General features: G+C 35.1%; 1 protein-coding gene across 4 annotated transcripts in view; it reads left to right on the forward strand.

Annotated features, from left to right (window-relative positions):
* Positions 1–26785, forward strand: part of LOC134848170 (uncharacterized) — a 38377-nt gene extending 11592 nt beyond the window's left edge. For 3 of the 4 annotated variants that reach the window (XM_063865534.1, XM_063865532.1, XM_063865533.1), the window contains exons 3-8: positions 7–173; positions 7212–7424; positions 8047–8246; positions 22668–22846; positions 25845–26016; positions 26243–26785. In XM_063865534.1, coding sequence (XP_063721604.1) covers positions 7262–7424; positions 8047–8246; positions 22668–22679 — 375 coding nt within the window. In that variant the 5' untranslated portion in view covers positions 7–173; positions 7212–7261 and the 3' untranslated portion in view covers positions 22680–22846; positions 25845–26016; positions 26243–26785. Of the gene's footprint in view, positions 1–6; positions 174–7211; positions 7425–8046; positions 8247–22667; positions 22847–25844; positions 26017–26242 lie in introns of those variants that run through there. The other variant, XR_010162903.1, reaches the window with a different exon arrangement.
* The last annotated feature ends 636 nt before the right edge of the window (positions 26786–27421 follow it).

The raw sequence follows: 27421 nt of genomic DNA on the forward strand, positions 1-27421 counted from the left end.
TTTCAGGTCTGAATGAAGATGTCAACTTCTTTTGTGAAAAGCATGAAAACATAGGCGGTGAAGGAAACCCGACTGCTATGCGATGTCTCTCTCTACTATCCACCTCTTGAGAAGTTGCCGTTAAGCAGAGTCAAACCCGGTTAATTGAGGTGTGAGGAACACAGTGATTACGGGTAAGTGAGGAGTTTTGTTAGCAACTAGTTATTTTTCGATTGAAATATACTTAATTGGATATAACATTAGTTAATGCGATAGACCGAACTAACCCCCCCCCCCCCTCCCCCCTCCCCCCTCAAATATTCGACCCCATGCTGACCGAAAGGGTCCCCTTTGTACTATTTGGGGATATCCATTTTTTGGCTGACTGACCCTCTAGCGCCAATATATACTAATTTTGAAGGGAGAGCGCGCGCCAAAAAACTGCTTGAATTCTTGTTTTTTTTTAGAATCTTTTTCCTCAAAAGTTACTTCATTCGAGCGAAACCATTGAAAATTTTTCAGTTTTTTTTCCGAACAGTTTTTTTTGTCTGTCGGCTTGCTATGCTATGTTTTTTGATTTATTGTAAGTATCACCTCATTGTTTAAACAGGATGCAGAAATACGTCTTTCTGCATCCTTTTTATCTTCCTTAAGCTTGTTTCGGTTGTTTTCAACAACTAGACAACCAGGCAATCCGACAGATCAGGAATCAGACAAATAATGTATCAGCCAATCAGAATCCAGATAAAATTTTTATTGGACAAAACTTTAAACGTAATAATAGGCCGATATAAATTAAGCAGAATATGCAGTAGTCTGTGTTCGGTTCAAGTAATTACAGAACGGGGTGGCGCTGATTTTTTTCTTATTAATATCACGGATCTACTTAACAGTTATCCTCTTTTAATAAAGGGGGCATGGGCGGATCTAGGATTTTCTCGAGGAGGGATTTTCTGAGCTCTCCTAAATCACTTTAAAGACCCCATTTTGATAAAATTTTGTGCACCGCAGGATCCCCTCTTGAAAGTAGTATATTTTGGCGCCTGAGGCGTCTTGGGAAAAATTTTAGGGTCAGTCAGCCAAAAATGGATGTCTCAAAATAGTACAAAGGGGCACCCCTTGGGTCGACAGGAGGTCGAATCCCTGAGGAGGAAGCAAGGGGTGGGTGGTTGGTTGTGCGTATGCTCCTTCCTAAATCTGCTGGTGAAAGTGGGGACTGATAAGTATGTTAAATTCACAAAGCTACTAAAGTTTTCGACCAATCAGACTACAGCAACGACTACATCAGACTACAGCAGTTTTAAAAAACCGGAAAGATCTAAATTCCAACAGCTGTTTAAGTTGTAAAGTAAAATGAACTTAAGGGAAGAAATATTACCTTGTTTGGACGTTCTCGACATAAACTGAACATTTCGATTAGAAAAGGAGATTTTGTGACACTACTTATTAAGAGTAATGAACGTAATGAAGACTCTTATATAGGTCTTGCTGATTTTTTTTTCAGGAAAAGTCTCCATAGCGACAGATGTGCATTCAAACATATTGATGCGTTTATGAATACACTTAGGTATAGGTGCAATTTTTGAGTTCAATTGAAAGCCATCTGCTGAAAAAGACCTAACTGAACTGGAATTGATCTTTCTTATTCGGTTCAAACTGAAAGATCACCTCCCGATTTTTGTTAAAATTAGCTGGTGAAACATGACCTTTAGTCATTGGTTCGAGCAACTTTGTGCGGGTGATTTACCATATCTATTTGACCTGCATTGCTACTGGATTTATCACTCAAATCTCATTAATTCACTCCTTATTAATCAACCGTTTGTCGCTGCAATAACCTTGATAGGTTATGGGCCCAGATGCCCAATCACGAGTGAAAAGTCAGGAGTCAAGATTGACTGTTGGTTCAAACGATTAAGTAAAAAAGCTGAGATTTGCAGTGGAGTTGTGACAGTGAAAAACTACAACTCGAAGTATACAACTGATCAGTTAGAGAACTGCGAGAATAGAAGCAGGCCAAAACAACTTGGAGAAAGACGATTGATCAGACAGAGAAGTGCAAAGATAGAAGAAGGGTAACACAGCTAGTAAAGACAGGCAACTTTGACGACAGAAGCAGGGCAACACAACTTCTAGAGATAGACAACTCTGACGATAGAAGCAAGGAAACACAACAGAGAAGAAGAGAAGACGGTCAAAAGCTACACGAAGGGTCACTGAGTGAGCACAGCAGTGGAAGAAGCACTACACTAATGATAGTGAAAAAAAACTGGAACAAACTGATAAATTACATGTTTTATTTGTAAAAGTTGCTAATTTATACTCAATTTTTGCGGAAGGATGAATTCGTTCGTACGCGGTTGCTCGAATCCGACACAAAATCAATCCAAAGAATACATTGTAATTAAAAGAAAAAGAAACTGATACCCCAGAATAAAAAGACGAATTTCTATTTTGCTAATATATATATTACCTAGTATGAAATCTGAGGAGGGACCTTAGCTTTGCTAAGTCGCTGATGTGTTATTCAGTACGCACTCCGTTAGGTTCCAAATCAGATTTAGGTAATCAAATATACTTGCATAGTTATATAAGCGGGCGGTATTGATGTTTATAGAATATGATTTTGATGTAAGAGAAAACGGGGTCATTGAACTTTACCTAGGGCAATACTTAACTTGGAGATTTTGGACTGGAGCTTAACTTTTGTGTGAGAATTAAGTCGAAAGGAAGAAGTTGGATTAGGAAAGAAATGTCGAAAACTGATATGATAGTTTTTTCGGGAAAAGAAGAAGATTTTTCCTACTTTGAAGAGCAATTCGAGGCAAGAATTTTTCACTTGAAGTTATTCAAGATTTTAGATGAGACAGTTGATTATAGAAATTTTATGCCAAGTTTAAGACCGAATGCAAGCAGTGATCAAAAACAAGCTGCGATAGATAAAGGAAAAGAGATTTTTGAAGAAAAACAGTTGCATATCTGGTACGAACTTGTACAGGCTCTAGATAAGAAATCAGTTTTGTCTTTAAGACCTTATAAAGGCAATGGTAGCAAAGCTTGGGATGTTTTCCGGAAAAGGTTTGAGAGTTTTGAAAGACCCAGACTGCAAAAACTAATCTCCGAACTTACAACTTTGAAAAAGAATAGCAATGAAACAGTGATAGATTATTTGACTAGAGCAGAGGAGATTCAGTATAACTTAGAACAAGTAAATGAAGGAGTGAGTGAAAAAATGTTAATTTCAATTATTTTGAAAGGACTTCCAAAACAATTTGAAACTTTTTCTAGTATAGGTAAGTTAAGTAGAGATGAGAAAAGTTTAGATGAGTTGAAAAGAGATTTAGTGAATTTTGATAGCGAGAGACAAGTAATTGAAAAAGAGCATGCTTTTAATAGCGAGAACAGAGTTTGTTTCAAGTGTCATAAAAGAGGACATGTGTCGAAACAGTGCAGAGAAAACTTAAGCAGCAGACGAGATAGTGAAGATAGAGCTCGAAAAATTCAGTGCAAGGAGTTTGGACATATTGCAAAATATTGTCAAGCAAAGAAAAAGTTCATTAAGACTAAACGAGAACAGCAGAACCTAGTAGCTGAAACAGAGGCTCATTTAAGTTTCTTGAGTGGAGTGTCTCCGGGCGAGGACTTAGTTGTAGATTCTGGAGCTACCAGTAATATGATTAAGGATCGAGACATGTTTGTTAGTTTAGATGAGAACTTCAAAGGATCGGTTAGCAATGCAAATTTCTCTGAATCAAAAATTTTAGGGAAATGTGAAGTTAGATTCAGAGTGAAAGATGAGAAAGGCGAGTTTAAGATGATTGAGCTGAAGGATACTTTGTACGTTCCTGAAAACTCAAGAAATTTGCTGAGTGTATCAAAAATGAAGAAAGCAGGAGCAGAAGTTGTTTTTGGTGCGAGCTCGTTCATTCGCCAGGGAATTGGTTCAGTTTACCCATTAAGAGAGGACAGTGGTCTCTTTTTATGGGACACTTTTGTAGGACAAGACGAGTGTTATGTAGTTAGCACCTTGAAACAGTGGCATTGCAGGATGGGTCATAATAACTACAAAGATTTAAGTCATTTAGAGCAACATGTTGAAGGCATGAAGATAAGTGATTTTAAAATTAAGAATTGTGAAACTTGTGAGTTAAATAAAGCAAAAAAGAAGTCAGTCCCCAAAGATTCTTATACCAGGGCAACCTGGACACTAGATTTTGTTCACACAGATATTTTAGGTCCTATCGACCCGATAGCAGAGGATGGACATAGATATGCTATAGGTTTTGTGGACAGTTTTTCAAGATATCTGAAAATTTTCTTCATGAAGACGAGAGATGAGGCAACAGAAAAGTTGGAAAAATTCATAGCAGACATAGGAGTCCCTCAGACTTTAGTTTCAGATGGCGCAGGAGAATACATTGGTCAGGATTTTAAGCGAGTTTGTAGGAAACAAAGAGTTATACTGGAAACATCGGCTCCTTATACCCCTCACGAGAACGGAAAGATAGAAAGGGTGTGGGGAACAATTACTCCAATGGCTCGCTGCATGATTTTTGATGCGAATTTATCGAAAACTTTTTGGCCTTATGCTCTTAATATGGCTACTAGTCTCAAAAATATGTGCTTTCATTCTGCTATAGGCAAAACAGCCTACGAGTCTATGTATGGAGAAAAACCCAACCTTAATTTTGTTAAAACTTTTGGGTGTATAGCGTATAGTTTTGTTGAAAAACAGTTTCGCAAAAAACTAGACAAAGACTCTAAAAGGGGAATTTTTCTGGGGACATCGGAAAATAGTAAGACTTATCTGATAGGAATTGAGAGTGAAGGTAGACTCAAAGTGCAAAAGACTAGAAACGTTAGTTTTGACGAATCTAAGTTCTACTTTGAGAAAAAGATAGAAAGTGACGGAGGAGAAAGAGTAGGTAATGTAGTATTTTTTGGAGAAGTTCTCGAAAAAATACCGAAAAATGCTAAGGAAGCTTTAGCAGACCATGATGGCAAGAAGCAATGAAAAAAGAGCAATGAATAGAGAAAAACAAAGTTTGGGAACTAGTTAGAAATAGAGGAGAGAAGCCAATAGGCAGCAGATGGCATTTTGCTTTGAAGTACGGACCTAATGGTGAAATTTCCAGGTTTAAGGCTAGGTTTGTTGCTAAAGGTTTTAGCCAAGTTGAGGGAAGGGATTTTCACGAAACGTATTCGCCTACAGCCAAGATGTCGACCATAAGAATAGTCCTGAGCTTAGCAGTTCAAAATAGGTATCAGTTGAGACAGTTAGACATTAAAACTGCATACTTGAATGCCAAACTAGATGAAGAAATTCTTATGAAGCAACCTGAAGGGTTCGAGAAGTTTGATGAAGAAGGAAAACCTTTAGTTTGTCTTCTGAAGAAAAGTTTTTATGGACTGAAGCAGTCCGGTAGAAACTGGCATAGGACTTTAAAAAACTATCTTGAGGAATTAGGTTTTGAAAATTCAGTTTTTGATGAGTGCTTGTTTGTTAGGAGGATTGAGGGAGAGATAGAAGGTTTAAATTGCTTGTGGGTAGATGATATAGTGGTTTGTGGAGCAGACAAAAATTTCTGTAGCTGGTTTGAAAACAATATTTCTGTAAAGTTTGAGATAAGCGAGATAAGTGATCTTAAACGGTTCTTAGGAATGAAAATTGATTACTCCGGAACCGAAATTAGGATAAGCCAGGAGAAATATGTTGAAAAATTGATCTCAAGATTAAAGATGACCGAGGCAAAGCCGATAACGACTCCTCTTGGTGAAAACGAAAAACTGACAAAAGAAGATTGTCCTTTAGAAGGTAGCATAGAACAAGAATATGAAAAAATATGACTATCGAGGACTTGTTGGTTGTCTAATTTACCTAGCTTTATCAAGTAGACCCGACATTTGCTTTGCAGCAAATCTTCTAAGTTCTTTTGTGGAAAACCCAGGTGAAAAGCATTGGAAAGCCGGGAAAAATTGTCTAAGATATCTGCTAGGAACAAAAAGTTTAACTTTAGTATTTAGGAGAGATAAGACCTTGAATCTTGTTAGCTATTCGGATGCGGACTGGGCAGGAAATATAGACAATAGGAGAAGTACCTCAGGATATTGTTTTGAGCTCAGTGACAACTCAGGTGTAATAAGTTGGTCTCGCAGACTTCAGCGTTGTGTATCAACTTCAACAGCCGAAGCAGAACACAATGCTGTGGTCGAAACAGTGAAGGAAGGAATTCATTTACAGGGCATACTTAGCGACTTAGGCATAATTTGTAATAGGCCTCTAGAAGTTTTCGTTGATAACCAAGCTTGTATTGCCCTCTGTAAACTCTCAATGAACCACGGAAAGACGGAGCATTTTGCCATAAAACTACACTTCCTTCGAGAGTTGACAGAAGGTGACATTAACCTTTTTACCAACAGCAAACATGCCTGCAGACGCATTGACGAAAAACTTGGGAAGATGCAAAACTGCATTTTTCCGAGACATTCTACTAGGAACCACCCAATTTGAAAGGCGGGGTATTGGTGATTTTTGCTAACTGAACTGGAATTGATCTTTCTTATTCGGTTCAAACTGAAAGATCACTTCCCGATTTTTGTTAAAATTAGCTGGTGAAACATGACCTTTAGTCATTGGTTCGAGCAACTTTGTGCGGGTGATTTACCATATATATTTGACCTGAATTGCTACTGGATTTATCACTCAAATCTCATTAATTCACTCCTTATTAATCAACCGTTTGTCGCTGCAATAACCTTGATAAATAGCACTCTCCAAATACGAACGTGGAAATGGCGCGAAAAAACGTGAACGATTTCTACTTTCGAAAGTGGAATTTAACTTTTAGATTTCCAGCGGAATGAAAACTTTACCTATTGATCCAGTTTTCTCTAGTCGGCTAATAAGTCTAGTAAGTTAGTCGGCTAATTTAGTTCTCCATTCGGCGGTAAGAATCAAGTCGTTTCGTGGTAAATATCGTCTAATTCGCGGGAGAATTGTTGATTGGCGGCATATTCATGTCGAAAATGTGGCAAAATTAGGTTCAAATGTCGTAGACAATGCCAAAAGATGATTTGTTTGAAACAAGTTGGCTTTGTAAACTCGGGCTTGGGATTTTTTGAAGCTTGTGAGAGATTCTTTTTGAATTTTTAGATTTGTTGTAAATACGAAAACTTATTGCTAAATATTGGTCTATACTTGAGTTATCTCTTCATAGCATCATCTTGTTTAGGAGGAAAAGTGAATGTGAAGGCTCAAGTGCTCGTCATCTGCTTGATATTCATGTACTACGTCAACACGTGTGGCATCGAGCGCATCTTCCAGTCCATGAGCTACTCATTCGGACTCTGTGGACCATTAAAGTTGGATCCATCAGCAGCAGTTATCACAGACACTGCCTATACTGGGGGATTCATGTCAGGAAGAATACTGAGCATCATTATTGGTGCGTAAATGCATTGCTTCAGAGAAATTAGTAGTTTTTTTTAAAATCAAGCAGAAACTCTTAGCCTTGCTATAGTTTAACTGTAGCCTTAGATCACCAATTTTTTTAGCGTGTTACTATAGCGTGAATTTTTGTACCATTATACAAAGAACTGAACAAAAATGCATGCAAATCCGCATCGGTGAGTCCAACAATAGTTAATCTGGGCGTAAAAAATTTTAAGACACTGTCGTAGCAGGTAATTCTGAATTGATTGTATGTTGGTCCATTTTGTCTGTAGTTTTCTGGTTTCGGCGAAAATTCTCATGTGTCAATGAGCCCAGTGAAGGTCGTGTGATTTTTCAGTTGTTGTTTTTTCTTAGGGAGAAATCTTGATAATGGTTCAGGCTCAGATTAGTTATTGAAGGCTCCAGATTTGGCAATTGAAGGGAAAAAGATCTTTTTGGTTTGCAAATTAATCTATATAATGAATTAAGTATTGTTTTTCGAGTAAACAAATAAACAACAATCTTAACCCTTCTAGTTTTTATTGATTTTTCATTATAACCGCAAATGTAGACCATTGAATTATTTTGACTGTTTTATAGAAAGTTGAATAAAATGTTTGTACTTGTACTTGAAGGAATCAAAAGCAGCTACTTCCCATCATGTGTTGTTACTTCCCATCATAGAAGTCGCATGGTGATGGCTACTTGTCTGTTGGCATCTATCTTCTTAGCCCTAGTGAGTGAGTTCTCAGCAATGGGACTATACCTGGGCACTTTTGTGGTCGGATTCTTCATTTCTTCTGAGTTCGGGGGATGTGTCAATTGGTGTGCTAAGGTAATTTTACTTATGCAGTCCGTCAATTCGTTTTTATTATTAATTTTATCAATTGAACCGAAAATATTTGTTTGTTCGTAAAACAGGTTAATTGAAATCCCATTTCAGAAATTTTTCTACTCGATATACATCGAGATTTTTGAAATGCTTAATCATACGCAATTTGGTTTGATACATTCTCATTTATTACTTGCAAAGTTAGTGTGGTTGCCTTTAGTTTATTACACTTGCATGAGCAAGTGTCTTGTAATCTGAAACTAGACTTTTTCCCCCGTTAACACCTTTTCTTACAAATTTGTGAAATTGCTGTGTTAGTGAATCTTCGCAAATTCGAGACTCTTTCTCACTAGCACAGAGGTAACGGGGATGCCTTTGTTCCCTAATTTCTGGGGTTCGTGTCCCAGCCGGACTTTGTTTTTGAAATTGCTTATGAAATAGAAAAATTTTTTCCGGGAGAAATCGAATTGTCGGTTTCTCGGCTTATTTACACCAGTTCAGTATGCTATTAAGAACCTTCTTTTTTTCTTACCTAAGTCACAAGTATTGGTGCCACCTTTAGGGCACTTGTGCAGCTTTTTGATAGCCTGTGCTTTGACATTCGACTAGTAATAAGTTAACACAGTTCATGTGTTTTTAATTCATCAACTGAACCGAAAAAAGTTACTAGTTTCAAACAACAAAACAATCATAAAACTCGATTTCAACTCAAAGTTTTCTCACTCAATAGATCTCTCAATTTTTTGAAATCCTTAATTTATACATAATATGGCTTTATGCTTCCTGATTTGTTACATGCAAATGCATTTAGTTTGTTATATGCCAAATTGTGTCTATTTGTATTGGCAATTTATTAGCATATGTAGCTGCTTTATTCGTAACTAGTGTTTGTCGGTGGTTAAGTGTGCGTGGCTGAGTGGTTAGTGCGTAGATTGCTGTAGGTCGCAGATCGAATCCTAGACCTAGCCGAATTTTTGCTTATTCGAGGCGTATATCTATTTTTCTTATTGCACTTTCTAGAGCTGCTTTTTGTCATGTTCACGCTGGTGTTTGAGAAGTTGGGTCATTTTCTGGTGGTGTCTGCAGTTTTCATCGTAGATGCAATGGTTTTTGATTCGCTCCTGTTATTCAAGTTAATATCTCTGACGTTGTATATTTTCCTTGGTTTGTTTTTGCTTAAACGCTTTACTTGGCCTAAATAGTTTTGGTTTATGTTTTATTGGCTAAGATGCCTTATTTTGTGCCAGTTCAGGGCAAAATGATTTTTTAGTTTTGGTCTATAGTTTGTCATCTTATTTTTTGTCGTGTTAGTCCCCATAGCCCATCCTTTTAGAGCGTTACGAATTACGAAATAGGAATATAGTTTTTTTTTAGGTTTACAATTTACTTGAAAAAAATAATATATCACTTGATTTATAATTGGTTCAATTTCTTGACTGCTCGGACCCATTTTGCCTAAAGGTAACGAACCGCCGAGGTTATAGGTTCGAAACCGGCGAGGAGCTGTCTTTTGCAGAATGAATATATTCCGTTTCCAAAGAAACTGTCGGCCTTTCGGTTGTCTGATTGTTTTCTCAGCTTTGATTTTTTTCAGGAAAAGTCTCTAAATGTGTTTTTCAGCTCAAATTCATTTTTCGAGGTTTGACTTTGCTTTCTTCTTCATTTCATTCAATTTCCTTGTAATAAGGAAGGCAAACTCCATTATGAACATCGAAAGTTAAAAGGTCACAAAAACGTGATCGACTTCTAGTTTCGAAAATGGAATTTAGTTTTTAAAATTCCCAGTGAAAGAACAAACTACCTATTTATCCAGTTTTCTCGAATTGGGTTAATTTTTATCGAAAAAGTGCCAATCACTAATTGTTCTAAAAATTCGAAGAACTTTAAGGGCATCCATTTTTTTCTTTGAAATTCGAAGTTGATTTTTTTCAAGAAACTAGTCAGTTTTTTTTCGATTTAATTGCGTTCATTGACTCTTTTCTAACTGTCTCTCGGCTAAATTTGGGTTTTTTTTGGTTGCTGGTGTTTTCTTTATTTACTCCTGTAGTCAAGCTTCGCGCCCATTTCTTTTCTACAAACAGCTTTGATTTTCGGAAATGACTCCGCTCTGGTATGTTGACCATTTTTTGGACTTCTCTCGATAACTAGCTGGTCCAATCTAATATAGGCTTAATTGAGACAACAGGTTGTTGGAAGCGTACCTTCATAATTTGCTACGCCCAGCTTCTTTTACAAAAAAGTTATGGCCTTCAAACCAGTGAAATTTTTTTTCACACTCGAAAATTACCGTGCCAATTTTCAGATTATTTTTTCAATGGGGAACTTAATTTTGGGACTTTCATCTACTTTTATGATCACGATATGCTTTTAGCAGAAAAAAGTTTCGGAAAGTCAAGTTTTTGAACTTGGCCGTTATTAGAAATTCTTTGAATTTTCCTAAAAACTACCCTATCAAATCTGAGATGAAAATTTTAATCAAAATAAGCGGTTATTCCTTAATTTTTGGTAAGAGAAAGGTTATGTTTTAGGGAAAAATCCAAAATCTTAAAAGTTTTCACTCCAATTTTTTTCTTAGAGAAAAACTAACGTTTAGGGGAAAGTCCAAAAAAGTATCAAACATGTACCTTCAGCTTTGGTTGGCCGTACATGTCCTTCATCGAAACATCCAAAAACTTTGGTTCGCCTACTTTTTTTCCACATTTTTAATTTTTCTACTTAGGCTTTTTAATGATTGTGTCGCATCGCAAAGGTGCGTTTTTTAACTATAATATCCCTGGTTTTTTGTAATTTCCTTTTTTTTTGTTTTTTCACTTAAAACCTTCATTCAGTCTAAATGGTTTTGGATTGCTATAACGACTGAATAACCTCAATTTGCGTCGATTAAAAATAAAAATATGTTTAAATGCTTTTGTGTCAGTAATAATGCAGTTTTAATTCGAATTTCATTGAAGACCTAAAAACGTTCTATGGCAACAATTTTTTTCTGGATCAACGGGAGGGAGGTTACCTAATTCTGTTTTTGGATTTGTTTCCGCTCTATAAATAGTTCTGAATTCTTACTTTTTCCTCAGATTGAGCATCATTTGAGACAAAATTATGAAAAATTTGTTAATAACTGGTTTCGACGTCATTTTTTTTTTCAGTTTTTTACGTGGACTGATTAGCTTTCGTTTCTTTTCTCCTGCTAACTTGAAATCCTATGCTTGGGTGATATCGCAAGTGGAGAGAAGCTTCGCTTCGCGTTTGTGTTTCAAAATTTCTTGTCAGCTTATTGATTTGGAAGTTTTCTTGGAAATAAATTTTTTTGATAAGCGATTAGAAATTTTTTTTTGGTTTTTTCGTTTTTGTTTCGCATGTTTTTTGATGTCTGTCAAAGAAATCAATAAATGGAACTTTTTGTTAAGTTTATTTATTTGCCTTAATCGAATCAATCAGATCTTGATTTTATCTGATGCAAAAATTTGAAAAATTTGATTTTGCAGTTTTCTAATTAATTTTTTCGCTTGGACTGGGTGGGTTTGTCAAATGTTCCTTACTGAATGATTCGTGGTTAAGAGATTTGCTGGATTGTGCGTTTCAATGGTTTTCTTCATAACATATTCACGCTGGATTTTATGATAACTTCTAGTTATCCCGATCGTTATTTCAGTTTTACGGGGCGTTTGTTCTGAATAAAAGGCGTTCCTTTCCGCAGCGCTTGGTAAATAAAAAGTGAACTACTGCTTAAATGGTAAATTGTGAAGTTTGTATAGGTCATAACTGATTCAAATTATCCGGACAAAACTAATAAAACTTGAAACCTAAAACGCTTTTTCCTCAAATTGTGTTGATTTTAAACAAAAAAAAGATGAAATCCATTCTTGCTTAAAATTTAAACAGCTTTAGTATGATGCAATTTGTTTTGCAAAATTCGGGTTCAAAGATTTACCCAAAATTTGATCGTTGTTGATTCTTTTAGTCAATCAAAAATTACTCCGAACCTATACTATACGTTCATACGTTCAATCAAAAATTACTCCGAACCTACAGTGCTGATTTAAATTAACCGGACAAAACGCGTAAAACTTGAAATTTAAAACGCAGTTTTCTCAAATTGGGTTGAGTTAAGGTGAAAACTTATGCAGACAAAACTTGCTTAGAACTTTAGCACAATTAATATGGTGTAATTTGTTTTGCGAAATTCGGGTCCGAATTTTTACCCCAAAAATGGGTCATTTTGGCTTTTCTTAGTTAATCAAAAACTGCGCCAAAAATACTCAGTCGATCACAGGCATAATTATATCAAAGAGAGCCGCTTGTGTAGCTCAACAAACTTTATGAAGGGTATTTTCTTCAAAAAAAATTGCATATTGTTTAAAAATTGTTTTTAAATAAAAAGTTGGTATTTTATATAGTTAAAATAACCTTTTTTGTCTATCAAACAAAAATAAATTAACTTATACAATATTTTGGAGATTATACCCTTCTTAAAGTTTGTTGGGCTACGTAAGAGGCTCATTTTGATATATTTATGTCTGTGATCAACTGGGTGTTCTTGGCGTAATTTTTGATTAACTAAGAAAAGCTAAAATGACCCATTTTTGGGGTAAAATTTTGGACCCGAATTTCGCAAAACAAATTACACCATTTTAATTCTGCTAAAATTCTAAGCAAGTTTTGTCTGCATAAGTTTTCACCTAAACTCAACCCAATTTGAGAAAATGCGTTTCAAATTTCAAGTTTAACGCGTTTTGTCCGGTTAATTTAAATCAGCACTGTATACGTTCATACGTTCAACCAAAAATTACTCCAAACCTATACGTTCTATACGAACGGGCGCAAAAAACTGAAAGGTTGTCAGCGGGAGTAAAAGGTAGTGATATAGTGTTGTCAGTAATTGAACAAGTTGCTTTGGAGTAATTTTTGATTGACTAAAAAACCAAAAAAAACCTTTCTGGGGGATAATTTTTGGCCCGAATTTAGCAAAACAAATTACACCATATCAATTGTGTTGAAACTTTGGTCCTCATCTTTTTCCGAAATTAACACAATTTGAGAAAATGGTTTTGAAATTCAATTTTTATTCGTTTTGTGCGGATAATTTAAATCGTTACTGTAAAACTAGTCTTTAAGTTGCAGTTGGAGTAATAATTGCAGTTATGCAATTGGGTCTTCTTTCCGCTTTTGAAACACGGACGCATTCCGTGTTTGATTGTTATTTAGCCTCCTTTCAAAGAAACGTGTTTGTGATTTGGAAAATTTCAATTTACTCGAAAGTTGAGATTTTCAACGCTTAATTGCCAGGATCTGAAATGTTTTTTTTTCTTTGACAAATTAGCTTTTCTTTGGCATTGTAGCTTGAGCTTTTTGTGCCTAGCTCTGTATCGGCATGTTTGCGAAGTATCCAGTGTTTTTCGGGAATGAAGATTTCCAATTGTACTGATCCAATTTGAGATAACTTTAATAGTAAAATGCCATTCAAACAATTCGTGAAATTCAGAGCTTTAACATGATATATTTTTTTCTTCAAAACTTGAACAATATTTGAGAATTTTATATATTTTTTTTGGTTTGACTATTTTCTTCTAACCATGTTTTGGCTTTTTTAATCTTCCAAACGATAATTACACCTGCGAAAGCAAATGTCTTGTAATCCGGAACCTGACTTTTCCCGTAAACCACATTTCTTACTAGAAATTGAACTTGCTTTGTTAGTGAGCGTAAACAACTAAAAGATTTCTTCCCATTTTGTCTGGAGATATCGGGAATGCTTTTGCACTGTATGGCAGGACCTTGTTATTTCAGTATTTTTAAAATGGAAATGTTTTTCCGCTTAAAAATGAATTGTCGGACTTCCGTATTTCTGCTAAGTCTTGTAGGCTTATGTGCGACATAACAGATTTTTTTTGTGCTGTATGTAAGTATCATGGTAGTTCCAAGTGTTGTTCATTGTGGTTTCTGGGGGGACTGGAAGCTTTTTGAAGTTTTTCATAGAATTGATTTTTTTTGGCTCAACTGGTGTCTGCTAAACATTGCCGACTTTGTTTCCGCTTCGTAAGTTACGGTTGCTAATTTAAAATTCACATGTTTTGCTTATAGTTTTTAATAAATGTATGGGACTGATTAAAATTGAATGTTTTATTTTGAGACGCTTTGGAAAATTTATTCATTTGCAAAGTTTTTGGATTTTCTCAGCAACTACTCCACCAATTTTTAAAAAGACTATTAATTAAGTCATACAGGGCCTATTCAATTGAGTGATTGAATAATCCACTGGTCTGTTTTTTCTTTGCTCCACTCTACAGCCTCAGCCTTCTAAAAATCTGTTGGGGGGGATTTGACCCATTTGTTTTTAGAATTTTTCTTAAAATCTACTTTCCCAAAGCTTAAACTTTGGTCTCAATCGAAATAACGGGATGTGTATGTCTGCAAAAATGGTTTACTTTTTTATGCAAGATATAATGATGTTCCGGAAGTGTCAAATTATTGATTTCTGACCGGTTTTTTGAAGCTTTTTGGCTTTTCTCGAAAACTACCTTGTCAATTCTGTGGTTAAAAATTCAGTCGAGAAACCCGATTTTGGGCTAATTTTTTTGCTGAACCGGCCACGGCCTACTTTTAGCTGAAAAACAATATTGGATTCTTGAAAGTTCAATCTAAAGAATTGATTGCGAGAATATTTTCTGTAGAAGCGGCCATTCCCTAATTTTTTGGAAGAACATATGAGTAGTATATGTCGGGGCAGTTCGAAGGGGGGGGGGGGGGGGGGGGGTGACGACCCCCATGTATTAACATAGGCTATAGACTATCCGGTCGTCACCCTATGTATTAACATAGGCTATAGATTTCCCAATGTTTTAAGATAGGGAATAGGTTTCCCAATGTATTAAGATACGAGGTTTCAGATGGTAAGTTTCAGATGGTAAGTTTTTTTCGGCGACCGAATTTCCCATGTATAGATTTCCCTGTCTAAGAAATCCTTTGTAGGGAATTAAGAACTCATTAGGGAGTAGGATTCCTAATGTATTACGATGGTAGGTTTCAGATGGTAAGATGGTAAAGTTTCAGATGATAAGTTTCAAAAAAATTTTGGCACCCGAGATTTTTGGAGCTCGATTTAGCCAATTTTCCAGATTGCAAAAGTTTTCCTAATCAGAAAACAACATACTGTTAACCCAAACGTAGCGTTTAAAAGGAGTTTTTTTTTAAAAAAGGTTAATTACAGAGAAAATGTATAGGTTCACAGCATCGTATACAATTTTACTACATAATCTCTTACAAATTTAGAGGTTTAGTATGTATTCCATCACATTCAACTTCCCGTTTAGGGTAAAAATAGCTCAGTCCTTTTTTAATTTGTTCATAAGTTGCGACTGCATGGTTAATCGTTTTAAATCCTCTATTCGTTGACTTCAAATTAACTGCCTCATGCAGTTCTTGTCGATACTTTGCCATTGGTCCATCTCCAAAGTCTTCTAATGCACGTTTGCTCAGACCTTTACTGCTAAACTTATACTTTTGACTTTTACTATCGTAACAGCAATAGGTTTTACTACATAGGCATAACATTTCGGTGCATCTGAACTCCTCTTTGAGCAATCTTGGTTCTCTCTTGTCATATTTCATATGTTTAGAACAGCAAGTACGGGGAAAAAATTGTTTTTTTTTGCATCTGCTCTGAAGTCGTCTCGACAGTCCCTGCTTTGCCTTTCTGTCCATTCTGCTCGCTTGCTGGGAAGGATACAATCGTCTAAATCTTCTTCTGCCAAAGCCAAATAGAGGGAATCTGTATCCATTTCGAGTTCTTCGAATTTGTTGACATCGCAAAATTCATCGAAAAAGTTATAATACAGCTCCAACATTCTCAACTTGGCATACTGTAGTATAAAGAATCCTACTATAATTGGTTCACGATGCTCTATAGTAGATTTAGCAAGTTCCACTTCATACAAATCTTTAGCTACGATATTAAGTCACTTGAAGAATTGGTTATTGATAGCTTTGTGGGTTTTTTCGTCTCCAAGATATTTTGTCATTGTATGTTTTGATCTGTCTATTTTTTGATAGCCGTAGGAACTGTTTCCTAGAAGTTTCATTGTTTCAACTACTACAGCAGATAATGGATTTTTATCGCCGGCTCGCCTCGCATCAACAACATACTGAACAAAACTGTTGAATACTTTATGCGGTGTGTATTGTACAAAACGATGAATTCAGCATTCTTTGCGGTTGTTTTAACAAATCGTTTTCTTCCGCATATGTCTTCATATATTCACCAATATCGTTTCTGGAAACATCAATATTTTTGAAAATAGGTGGGAAATTGGAAAATTTTGCTTTAAGCTCATCTGGAACACTCAGATCGCATTGCACATAGCCGAACATTTTTTCATTTCTAATGTTTTGCACTAATGAGTTGGCAGAAAGAGGTCTTTTGAAGGGAAAGTGAGTTCTAACGTGATTTTTCACGTCTACATTGTTTTTAAATTGATCCCACCAGCTACACTCCCACATTTCTTCTATAGAGTATCCTTTTTCTCCAATGTAGATTTTTCGAAGCTCTTCCATTTCTCTTTTCTTGGTTCCGCGTTTGATATCATCATCAGTTAGGCTCGGTCTAGCCTCTCGACAAGGACAAAAATGGAAATAACAACCCATTGCTTCAAAGACAGTCTTACAATGGTTGCAATAACCATCAACACTAAAGCAATCAATTTTTTTTCTATTTTCCTGTAGTGTAGTAACTCTCAATTTTACATTCAGGTCTGGTTGCTTGAAAGTATGACATGACCATATTTTCAAATGTTCCAACTCGATTTTGCCTTGCCTTGAATTTTTGTGTTTCTTGATCGTTATTGGGAAGATTTTCAATCAAGTCAAAATCTACTCCTTGGATAAATTTGAGGTTTTTTCTTTGCATTTGACTATAAAGAGGTTGATAATGTTGATAAAAATGAAAAATTTTGTCGAATGCTGGTTGAAAAGTACCAATTTTCAACCAATCAAAAATAAGAGGAGATTTTCCAAATCCACTTGGTCCAACTAGGGAAATAAAAATTCGTTCTTTGGTAGATTTTATTTTATTCATAGCTTTGGAGAAGGTAGAATATAACCGACTGTACTTGATAAGATAGCTACCCAAACTGTTGTTTCCTCACATGTTGTGGATAACATAATTCGAACGATTGCACATACTAGCATCAAAAAATTGGCACAAAAAAACTAAAAGAGATCTATTACATGTACGTCCAAACAATTTCCATGATTTTCGTTCATGATTTTCTTCATCAAAAACAAAATTTCCTAAATTTACGGGCTTGTCACATTGATCGACCATCTTAACTCTAAAAAGAAAAAGTTGACAATGAAATTTAATTAAAGTTTGAAAATGGTAGTACATTAAGAATAATATAATTTACAGTTTGTTAAAAAATCATCGAGTCCATGTTCCGTATGCAATTGCTTTTCTTTCTGCACAGTGAAGAGTTTTTGCATGACGAAATGGGTAGTTGCTACACCTCCAATCATACTCTTCATCTTTGAATATCAAAAACTGAACTTTAGGGCAAGCGTAGTCATCCAAATTAATAATCTTTGTTTCCAAAAATTCTGACAGAATCTTTTATTTTTCATAACCTTTTGCAAAAAATTCCGTTTCTGTGGCTTCTAGATTTTTCAATATTTTTTCAATATTGATTCCATGAAGATGCTGTGTACGCCAAAAAGATTGGGATGTTGATTTGAATTTTTTGGGAGGAAGGAAGGAATATCCTTCTGTTTGTCCATCCTTATAAACTCCTAATTCTTTCGCTATATTGCTTTCGATACATTCAATATCCAAAACAACTAGACTCATTCTGTTAACTGTTTTCTCTGGAGTTTTTTGTTTAAAATGATTAACAATCAAACAATGCATATACTGATGAAGCAAATATTTTAACATTTAAATAATCCAGTCACGTGACCAAGAAAGCATGAACTGGGGAGACTAGGTGCAACATAACAATACCCAGGACATTTTTGTCTAGTAGATTTCGCAGATCCAGCACAGTCATGTAGAATTGCATGTAGTCTAAAAATTTTGGAGTTAGCAAAAAAGTAATCCATTCAGGAATTTCCGTATTCAATTAGTCCTCCAAAAGGAAATTTTTAGTCCATTTCTTTTAAATTCATGTCCGGGTCCAAAACAATACAGGCACAAAGAAATAAATTTTTTCTTTTTGTATTTGATGAGAAATCTTGCCTAATAATCTCAAAAGTTCTTAGAATTTCATTCATTTTCTGTACGTTCATTTTCTACAGTGCGTTCGTCAATAATGATACAAGATTTTTTGAAGGTCTCTAGATAACCTAGTAATGAAGGAAGCATATCAAGTAATTTATCATATTCTTCACTTTATAGTTGTAAAGATTGATTATTTTTCCATTGATTTCCATTTCTACGATATTCTACAAGATCTATTTTTTTGGTATCAGATCGGTATCCTATGTGAATTTTTTTTTCTACCATTATGCAGAGTCCACCCAAAGTGAGATATTTGTGAGTCTACGTCCAAATTCTGCAAGTTTGGTAAATTTTGTGATTTCATAATTGTTAGTGAACTTTTTGGGACTTCTCTTCTAGAAGAATATGAAAAAGTCCCAATTTCTTGAAAAACCAATATTCCAACTCATACTGTTCAACATCAAAACTAAATGAAAAATGATTTTGAGGATAAATAGTTAAATTACAAGACAAAAAACATAAATAACACAAATTATTGTACATTACAGTTCTCAACAAACATAAAGTCTCCCTAAATTTGGGACAGTTTTTTGAATTCGTTCAAAGTATAGTTGACATAGGCAACTTGTTTCATTGCTTCATTCTCTTTTGCGGTGAACAGTCGAATCTGAATATAGGGAGGTTTGTTAATATTGTACTTCTTGATCGTGACACAAACTTGTCTTCTATTGTATGTTGCTATGTCATACACTTTGTTGCAGTTGGCAAGCTCCTGATCCATAGTTGACTCTTTGTCAGAAGTGAGTTCCAATATAGGAACGAGTCCAAGGTTTTGAGCATCGTGAATAACAGTATTTCTAATTGCTGAGATTGCTTCTTCTTTTTCACCAAGATAGACTTGCTGTCTTTTTTCGAGTTGTCCCAACTCATTTTTCTTGAATAGTTGAAAGCAGGGTTCAAAATAAGTTTTCCCTTTGTAGGATTTTTGGGACCAAGCAAATCTCCCAATTCTTGTTTGATTTTTTGAGAATTCAATGTAATAGTGTCTTTTCTTGTATATTTTTGAAGAACAGACTGATCAGATGAAGAGAAATGAGAGAAATGATTTTGAGATTAAATGAAATTGGAAGTAAACAATATGAGTCATTCACTGAACCATAAAAGGAAATAGAACTATAATTGGAATTTTTGAGAGAAATTTCCAAATATGGAATTGTGTAGGTGTTAGTGTTCCTATATAAATCCACAATTCTCAGCAAAATTCATTGTTCCAGATGGCTGCAGCAATGTGTCAAGCTCTTCCCAGCTTTTATTCAGAGTATTGTCAAAAATCGCTATTTATTTCCGTTTCCAGTGATTTTTACGAAAAATATATAGTAGCCAATAATTTTTCTGTCTCTACCCACATTTCTTACTGTTCTTTGGAAAATTGTAAGTTCCACATACTTCTGATTGGTTCATCTTTCGATCAAATTTTACAACGATTGGGTAATTTTCATTTCACATACCAAATTATCGATTGTCTTTACACTCTGTACAAATACAGATTTTATTCGAATGTTATTTCATCAACTGGCGAAGTTTTCAATCAACTTGATCGTGCTGTTCCTCACAATTTGAAATGGAAAGGAGCAGAAAAAATGCCAAGTGTTGCAAAGAAAAGACTGTTACGCAAAAAATGCAAAGGTCACTATTTATGTTCTAACCAGAAACTAGCTTCCACACAAACAATTGGTTCAGCTTTTCTAGAAAGAGTTCGTAAAGTACAAAACTCAAAATATGAAAATGATTTGTTAAAAAAAATTGACTGTTTTATTGATGGTTATGGATTTGTAAATAATGATCATGTCAATTTTTCAATAAAAAACTTCTGATAATCCATATATTTTCTCTCATATGTTTACGAAATTACCATTAATTACCGAAAAAAAATCACTGTTGTCAGAAACATTTGCAAAAAGTTTTTCAAACATGTAAGAAAGATGTAATATTTCTTTTGATTTTCAAGAAGTTGCAAAAAAACATTTCAATTTTTTTAACAAGTTGTAAAAAGTGTTTCAATTTTTTTGACAAAATGCGAAAAGTGTTTCAACTTTTTTGAGAAGATGCGAAAAGTGTTTTACTTTTTTTAACAAGATGCGAAAAGTGTTTCACTTTTTTCCTACAAATGCGAAAAAGGTTTTACTTTTTTAACAAGATGCGGAAAGTGCTTCACTTTTTCACTACAAATGCGAAAAATGTTTGACTTTTTTCGACAAAATGCGAAAAGTGTTTTACTTTTTTCGATAAAATGCGAAAAATGTTTTACTTTTTTCAATAAAATGTGAAAAGTGTTAAGTGTTTCAATTTTTTCCTACAAATGCGAAAAAGGTTTTACTTTTTTAACAAGATGCGAAAAGTGCTTCACTTTTTCACTACAAATGCGAAAAATGTTTGACTTTTTTCGACAAATTGTGAAAAGTGTTTTACTTTTTTCGATAAAATGCGAAAAGTGTTTCAATTTTTTCGACTAAATGCGAAAATTGTTTCAATTATTTCGACTAAATGCGAAAAGTGTTTCAATTTTTTCGACAAAATGCAAAAAGTGTTTTACTTTTTTCAATAAAATGTGAAAACTGTTAAGTGTTTCAATTTTTTCTACAAAGGGCTAAAAGTGTGTACAAGATGCAAAAACCATTAGGTAACTTTTTACTTGTGTACAGCTTTTCTAGTGTTTTTTCCGAATATGTGTGCAAAAATTATTCGAGTTTCTTAAAATATGTGCCAGTTCGGAGCACTAAATTAAGTTCTGTTGTTTTTCAGTGGTTTACCCTGAACCTCTCATCTATTCACATAATTAATATGAAATTGAAGAAAATAGTTAATTACAGAAAACGAAGTCAATACCAAACAACATTTATTTACAAAAACATTTAATCAAAGAGCTGTCGTGCAGCAGAAGAGTTCTGGAGGTTCTCTATAGAACGCAGAGCTGGACGAGGTTCCATTGCTAGTGGTTGTTGTGGAAGAGTGTTTTGAGGTGTCATTGTTTTTGAGAAACCCTCATCTTCATCTATTGTGATTGGGTTTTCGACTGATCCTGTCTCCTTCCAAGGAAAGAGGAAGTCGTCGACTGGTTGAGCTACAAATCTTGAGTCCGGAATCTCGGGATAGTTCATTCCCACATGATCAGAAACTTCCTCCATCATTTGCATTGTTGCAAGTTGGTTCTCTGTGATGGGAACTTGCATCATATGATGTTGGTTGAAATCCCTTTGCATCACTTCCACCATGTGCCAGACTAGGATTGGGATGTCCATTCGTGCCAGAAAAACTCCAGATACTGTTTCTCGCATTTGAATTTGTACTAGATCAGGCGAAAATTCTACAGAGTACATGAGGTTGCTGTTTTGCACTGAGAAGATCATTTTGAGCTATAAACTGAGTTAAAGAGTAAAAACAAGAAAGAGCTGATAGAAGGGTAGCTGACGGAAGATAAGTTGAAATTAAGGTATTTAGAGCTGAGAGAGGAGGTAGTTGACGGTAGTTAAGTTGAAAATAAAATGATTTTTAGTAGGGAGTTAGGGGTACCTTCAACTCGAATGTGTGGGTTTGACCAATCAGACTTGATTTTCCTTAGTTGGATTGAAGTCGTGTCCAATCAGATTTCAATTTCTTTTTATGCGATTCTTGGATAAAAGTCGAGTCCAATCGGAAACAATTTTTTTCATCAAGTTAATTGAATTTTTTGTATGTAATCAATGAGAAATCAAGTCAAGTTCTTTGATTTTGATGTAAATTTGGGAGGAGTTGATTGAAAGTTCAAAAGATTTATTCGCAGAATGTTCAACTAGCAAAATGTGCCAAAAACGAGAAAAATATATTCTCTAGCAATTGAGCATGGTGTATTGCAATCAGAAAAAAATTTCAGATAAACCAGATAAATCCTTGGTAGTTTAAAAAAAGAAATAATAATAAAGTATCAGCAATTAAATTATCAGCTAAATCAACTTTTTTTAATCTATTCATCTTATTCAAGCAAGTGAAGATCGACTAGAAGAAGAATGATAAAAATTGACTTCACTCAACATATCAGAAAAACACAATTAAATTACATTGAGATTTGCAGGTTAATGTTGACCCAGGGTATGCGTTGGACTTTTTGGATTTTTTCCAGACAGCGACTCATTTTGAAATAACATGATTGAAGTTGTGTATGTGAGTTGTTCATGTGTCGTCAGGTGTGGAGATGACTCATTGTCACTTGAGGGACCTCCTGTATGACACAGATTATACAGTGCGGGTGAGGGCTGTAAACAGCAGTGGCCACAGTGACTACAGCGACTCAATCATACTACGCACTGGCACTCCGCCCATCCAGTTTGCACTGGACAACAACACTGCTCATGTCAGTTTGAAGGTAAATTTGAATTCTAGTTACTGTAGAGAGAGCTGTAAACAAGTGGAACAGAATGAATTAATTGCGAATATCAAATATCTATTTTAAGAAATGCGTCCAAAAGCTCATTCTGACAGAATTTGTTTTGAGGTCGCCTGGAATTTCAAATTTGCACGCAAAGTTCCTCTTCATTTTAGAAAGATGGAAAGAAAGAATTTATTTCTCCAAAGTTATAATAAAACATCAAAATAGACACAGCATCAAAATAATTAACTCGGAGAGGATAGACAAAAGGTACATTGAGCGCCCACTTATAGTCTACCCGGTTTACATCAACAATTCAGGTTATTTAAACAAAATAATGATAAAAATAAAATATATTTTTGATTTTTTGATATTTTCATTAAAAAGGCGATATTTCGGATATAAGAAAACTATTGGGGGCAGTCCTTCTATTGAAGCACTGTCACCGTTGTTAGAGGATATATGTTATTGTGGAGAAAAAAAACAGCGTTTTGCCTGTTTCAACTTTGGATTAGTGACAAATTTATTGCCTGACGTTGCTCTAGCTGTCAGGACATCCCAAATTCTTACTATATCGGAACCTAAAGCAACTCGCCGACATTACCGATCGATCCTTCAAATTATTTGGTCAATTTATTGTGAGATGTGTAATAATTTTGCCCGCATTAAACATTGCTGTCATATACAGTGGCCGTGACTTTTCGCCTTTTCAGTGTTTCAATGCAATCAGTCAACCTCAGCTTTGTCAAGGTCAAGGAAGTTGTTATGTAGTGTCAAATTGTCAACATCAACGACCTGCAGTTTTCAATTAACCTCATAAAACTCTGCGGAAAAAATTCTGAATTTATATCCTAGTTCCCCACACTGGTATAAAATGAAACGGCTGCTTACACCTTCGAGCTAGCACGAACCTTCTTTTTTTCTAAACTAACTCGCAAATATAAGTTTTCATTACTTGGTGGCACTTTTGCTAGAATCACAATCTGTAGCATTGGAACTTTCATAGCATCTGTTCTGTTTTATCTGAGTCTAGTGATTGCGATTAATTAAGCGTCCGTGGGTCTAATTTGGGTCTTTCGAAGGAAACATTGTTTATATGCTTTCTTCCGGATCGCACAAGACGCTAAAAGTCTCAGAATCTATTCTATTGTATATTTAAATGCGGGCTTCTCTATCTCGCGATGTTTAAGCTTTTTCAACGTATTATTTTTGCATGTTTCAGCTATATCGTATATTGCAATGGTTAAGAATTTTTTTTTTCGATTTTCCAATTTGATTTTAGTGGTTACTTTACGGAGTTTAAATTAAGCAGCCCAATATCGAATTAGGGGTTGCGAATTTGGCCTCCAATTTTGAATGCCCGAATCATTTTACTTAACGAGATAAGAAGATTTTTGAGATTTTTTTCAGAAATTTTAGAACATTTTAAATAACAAATAATTTACAAAACTTGAAGTTCCCAACCCTATAGTTGGGTACTGTCAGAGTATTCTAAGGAATTACAAATCTTGCTTCCAAATATGACTGTTCAAATCCTTGTAGTTTTCGAGATATGACGTTTTTTGTGATTTTGTCAAAAAAAATTCCAGAAAACTTATATTAGTTTTTTTTCCAAATCTGAAATTCCCAACCCTGTAATTGGGTCCTGTCGGATTACTCTCAAAGATTGCGAATTTTGTCTTGCAATATGACTGCTCAATTCTTTGTAGTTTTCGAGATACGATGTTTTTTGTAATTTTTTTAAAAAAGTGTTCAGAAAATTTTAATTAAATATTTCTCAAAGTTTGAAATTCCCAACCTTATAGTTGGGTGCTGTCAGAATACTCTATAGAGTTACAAATTTTGCCTCCAAATATGACTGCTCAAATCTTTGTAGTTTTGGAGATATGACATTTTTGATTTTTTTCAAATATTTTCAGAAAACTTGAATTATTATTTTTTAAAATTTGAGTTTCCCAACCCTGTAGTTGGGTACTGTCAGAGTACTATCAAGGATTGCGAGCCTTGCCTCCAAATTTGATTGCTCAAATCCTTGTAGTTTTCGAGATATGATGTTTTTTGTAATTTTTTTAACAAATGTTCAGAAAGTTTTAATCAAATATTTCTCAAAATTTGAAAAAACCCAACGTTGTAATTGGGTGCTGTCAGAACACTCTATGGAGTTAATAATCTTGCCTCCAAATATGACTGTTCAAATCCCTGTATGTTTCCAGATATGACGTTTTTTGTGATTTTTTCAAAAAACTTTCAGAAAATTTATCATTTTTTTTTTCTCGCAAAGTCTAAAATTCCCAACCCTGTAGTTAGGTCCTGTCAGAGTACTCTCAAAGACTGCGAATCTTGCCTCCAAGTATGACTGCTCAATTCTTTGTAGTTCTCGAGATATGACGTTTTTTTTGATTTTTTCAAAATTTTCAGGAAACTTAAGTTAATGTTTTTTCGCAAAATCTGAAATTACCAACTCTGTAATTGGGTGCAGTCAGAGTACACTAAAAGTTTGCAGATGTTGTTTCCAATATATGCGGTTTTTCATGATTTGTTGAAAAGTTTCGAAGCACCGAGTTTCGTTAAACGCTAGTAGAATTTGTAGTTCAGTTTTTCATGACAATAGTTTCATTTTTGCTCGGTAATTGTTTCGGAATTTTCATCAAACGCCGTCGAATGTGTTTTTGGACATGTTTTCGGCAAATAGAGTATCATTCCAGACAACATTTCGAAGTTTTTTTAGATGTGGTTTTTTCGAGAGCTATTAAGGCCGTTTTATTTGGACTTAGTGGCTCTCCTTTTCTTTCCTGTCTGCTAGCGTGTAATGCTATTTTGTAGCATCGCAAGTAATGTGAAGCTACGCTTTGCCGCTGTGTTTTAAAATCAGATCAAAAAGAAAATGAGGTGAACTAAAGTGCGAATTTGATTGCTGTTTTATACTCCACGGAAAAAGAATTGTAGTGTTTTTTTTTAGAGAGGAAGCAGTTAGAATTCTTTTTTTAAATTTCAGATTACTGGCAACACAGCGCAGTAAGACAGAGGGGGTGCTAAGAGTAGACTGGGACAGTTAGGGGAGGACTGCTTCCTGGGGGCCTCCTTCTCTGTTTTGGGAGACAAGAGCGTGAACAAGGGCAAGCACTACTGGGAAGTGAAGGTGAAGGTCAAATCAACAGACAGAATAGGTCAGTTTGTTCTTTCAATTTGGCGCTCTATTCTCCTTAATCATCGTAGAGCTCTGCGCAAGTTAAATTTAAACTCGTTTAATTCATCTTCTGAGCTAGCGAAACTTGATTCACTGTGTTTCAGTTCACTTCGGAATTAGACTTCAAACTGTGTTCAGATTATTTTTAGTTTAAAACAGTTACTGCATATATGAAAAGTATCAGTCATGGTTGATGTTTTGTTCAGGTGTGGCTTACCTGAACACTCCTCGCGATAGTCTAATCGGGGACTCAGACAAGTCCTGGGCGATTGGGTTCCTCGCAAACGAAGAGGGACGACTCTTCTGCTACCACAACAAGAAGAAAAAACAACTCAATATCGAGCTTCCATCATCTTCGCCTCCTCTGAAATCGGTCACAGTCGGAACACCTTTGGATCTAAATGAGAACTTTGTGGCGTTCTTCATAACAGAGTTTCACCAGCACATTCACACATTTAAGGTCAACTTCACAGATCCAGTTTTTCCAGCATTTTCAGTCTGACCAAATGACGTCACAATTTCTTCTGGACTGCAAGTGCCAGATTTTCTTTTGGTGTGAGCTACGAGGCAGGGGTCGATTAGAAGTTGAGCTTTTGCATTCATAGGGATATTTTCAGTGCTATAGATTTAATATGTAGCGCAGTAATCATTTTAAATCTGAGCGAGATAGTTTAGAACAAATGTATAGAACTTATCAACCTTCATTAAGTTCACGCAGTTTGCTCTTTGTCTAATAGAGTGAACTGAAATTGCAGCATGTCCATTGTGGTAATTAAATGTCAATCAACGTAGTGATGACACTTATAGAGGGTGAAATTTTTTCTGAATAAAATTAGGCTGGGGTTTCAGGAGCAACAGACTTCAAGTCAAAATTTCGATAAAAGATCGGGACCACTCTCATTATATTTGTTGGCTATTAAAGCAAAACCTTGTCGTTGAAATCGTTGCACGGCTTTCTTTTTTCAACTTGTTTCAAAGAATGTTCTTCTGCCTTTAGCACCTCGTTTTTGGGTCTTTTGCATAGTATAACACTCATAAAGACTAAGTTTTTGCGCTAACTACCTTATCGGAATCATTTTTTTTCAATAATCATTGATTTATGATACGGCGCTAACCGTTGTATCGGAATCAAGAATTTTTGTTTAATCAAGGATTGTCATTCGTTGATCATACGTTTTGTAGCAGTAACAAGGTTTTGTGTTTATTTCACGAAATTAGATAAGTTAGCTGCAAGCTTTTATTCAAGATATTGGCGACCAACTGATAAGGTCTGTTCAATTTAAATTTCCTCGGTTAACTAATCAAAATTACGGCTCTTTTCATCGCTGTTTCTATACATGTCATAAAATCATGACAAAAACGGAAGTGAGTTAGGTATGAGGCGT

Source organism: Symsagittifera roscoffensis, chromosome 6, assembly GCF_963678635.1.
Source record: "Symsagittifera roscoffensis chromosome 6, txSymRosc1.1, whole genome shotgun sequence".
NCBI lineage: Eukaryota > Metazoa > Xenacoelomorpha > Acoela > Convolutidae > Symsagittifera > Symsagittifera roscoffensis.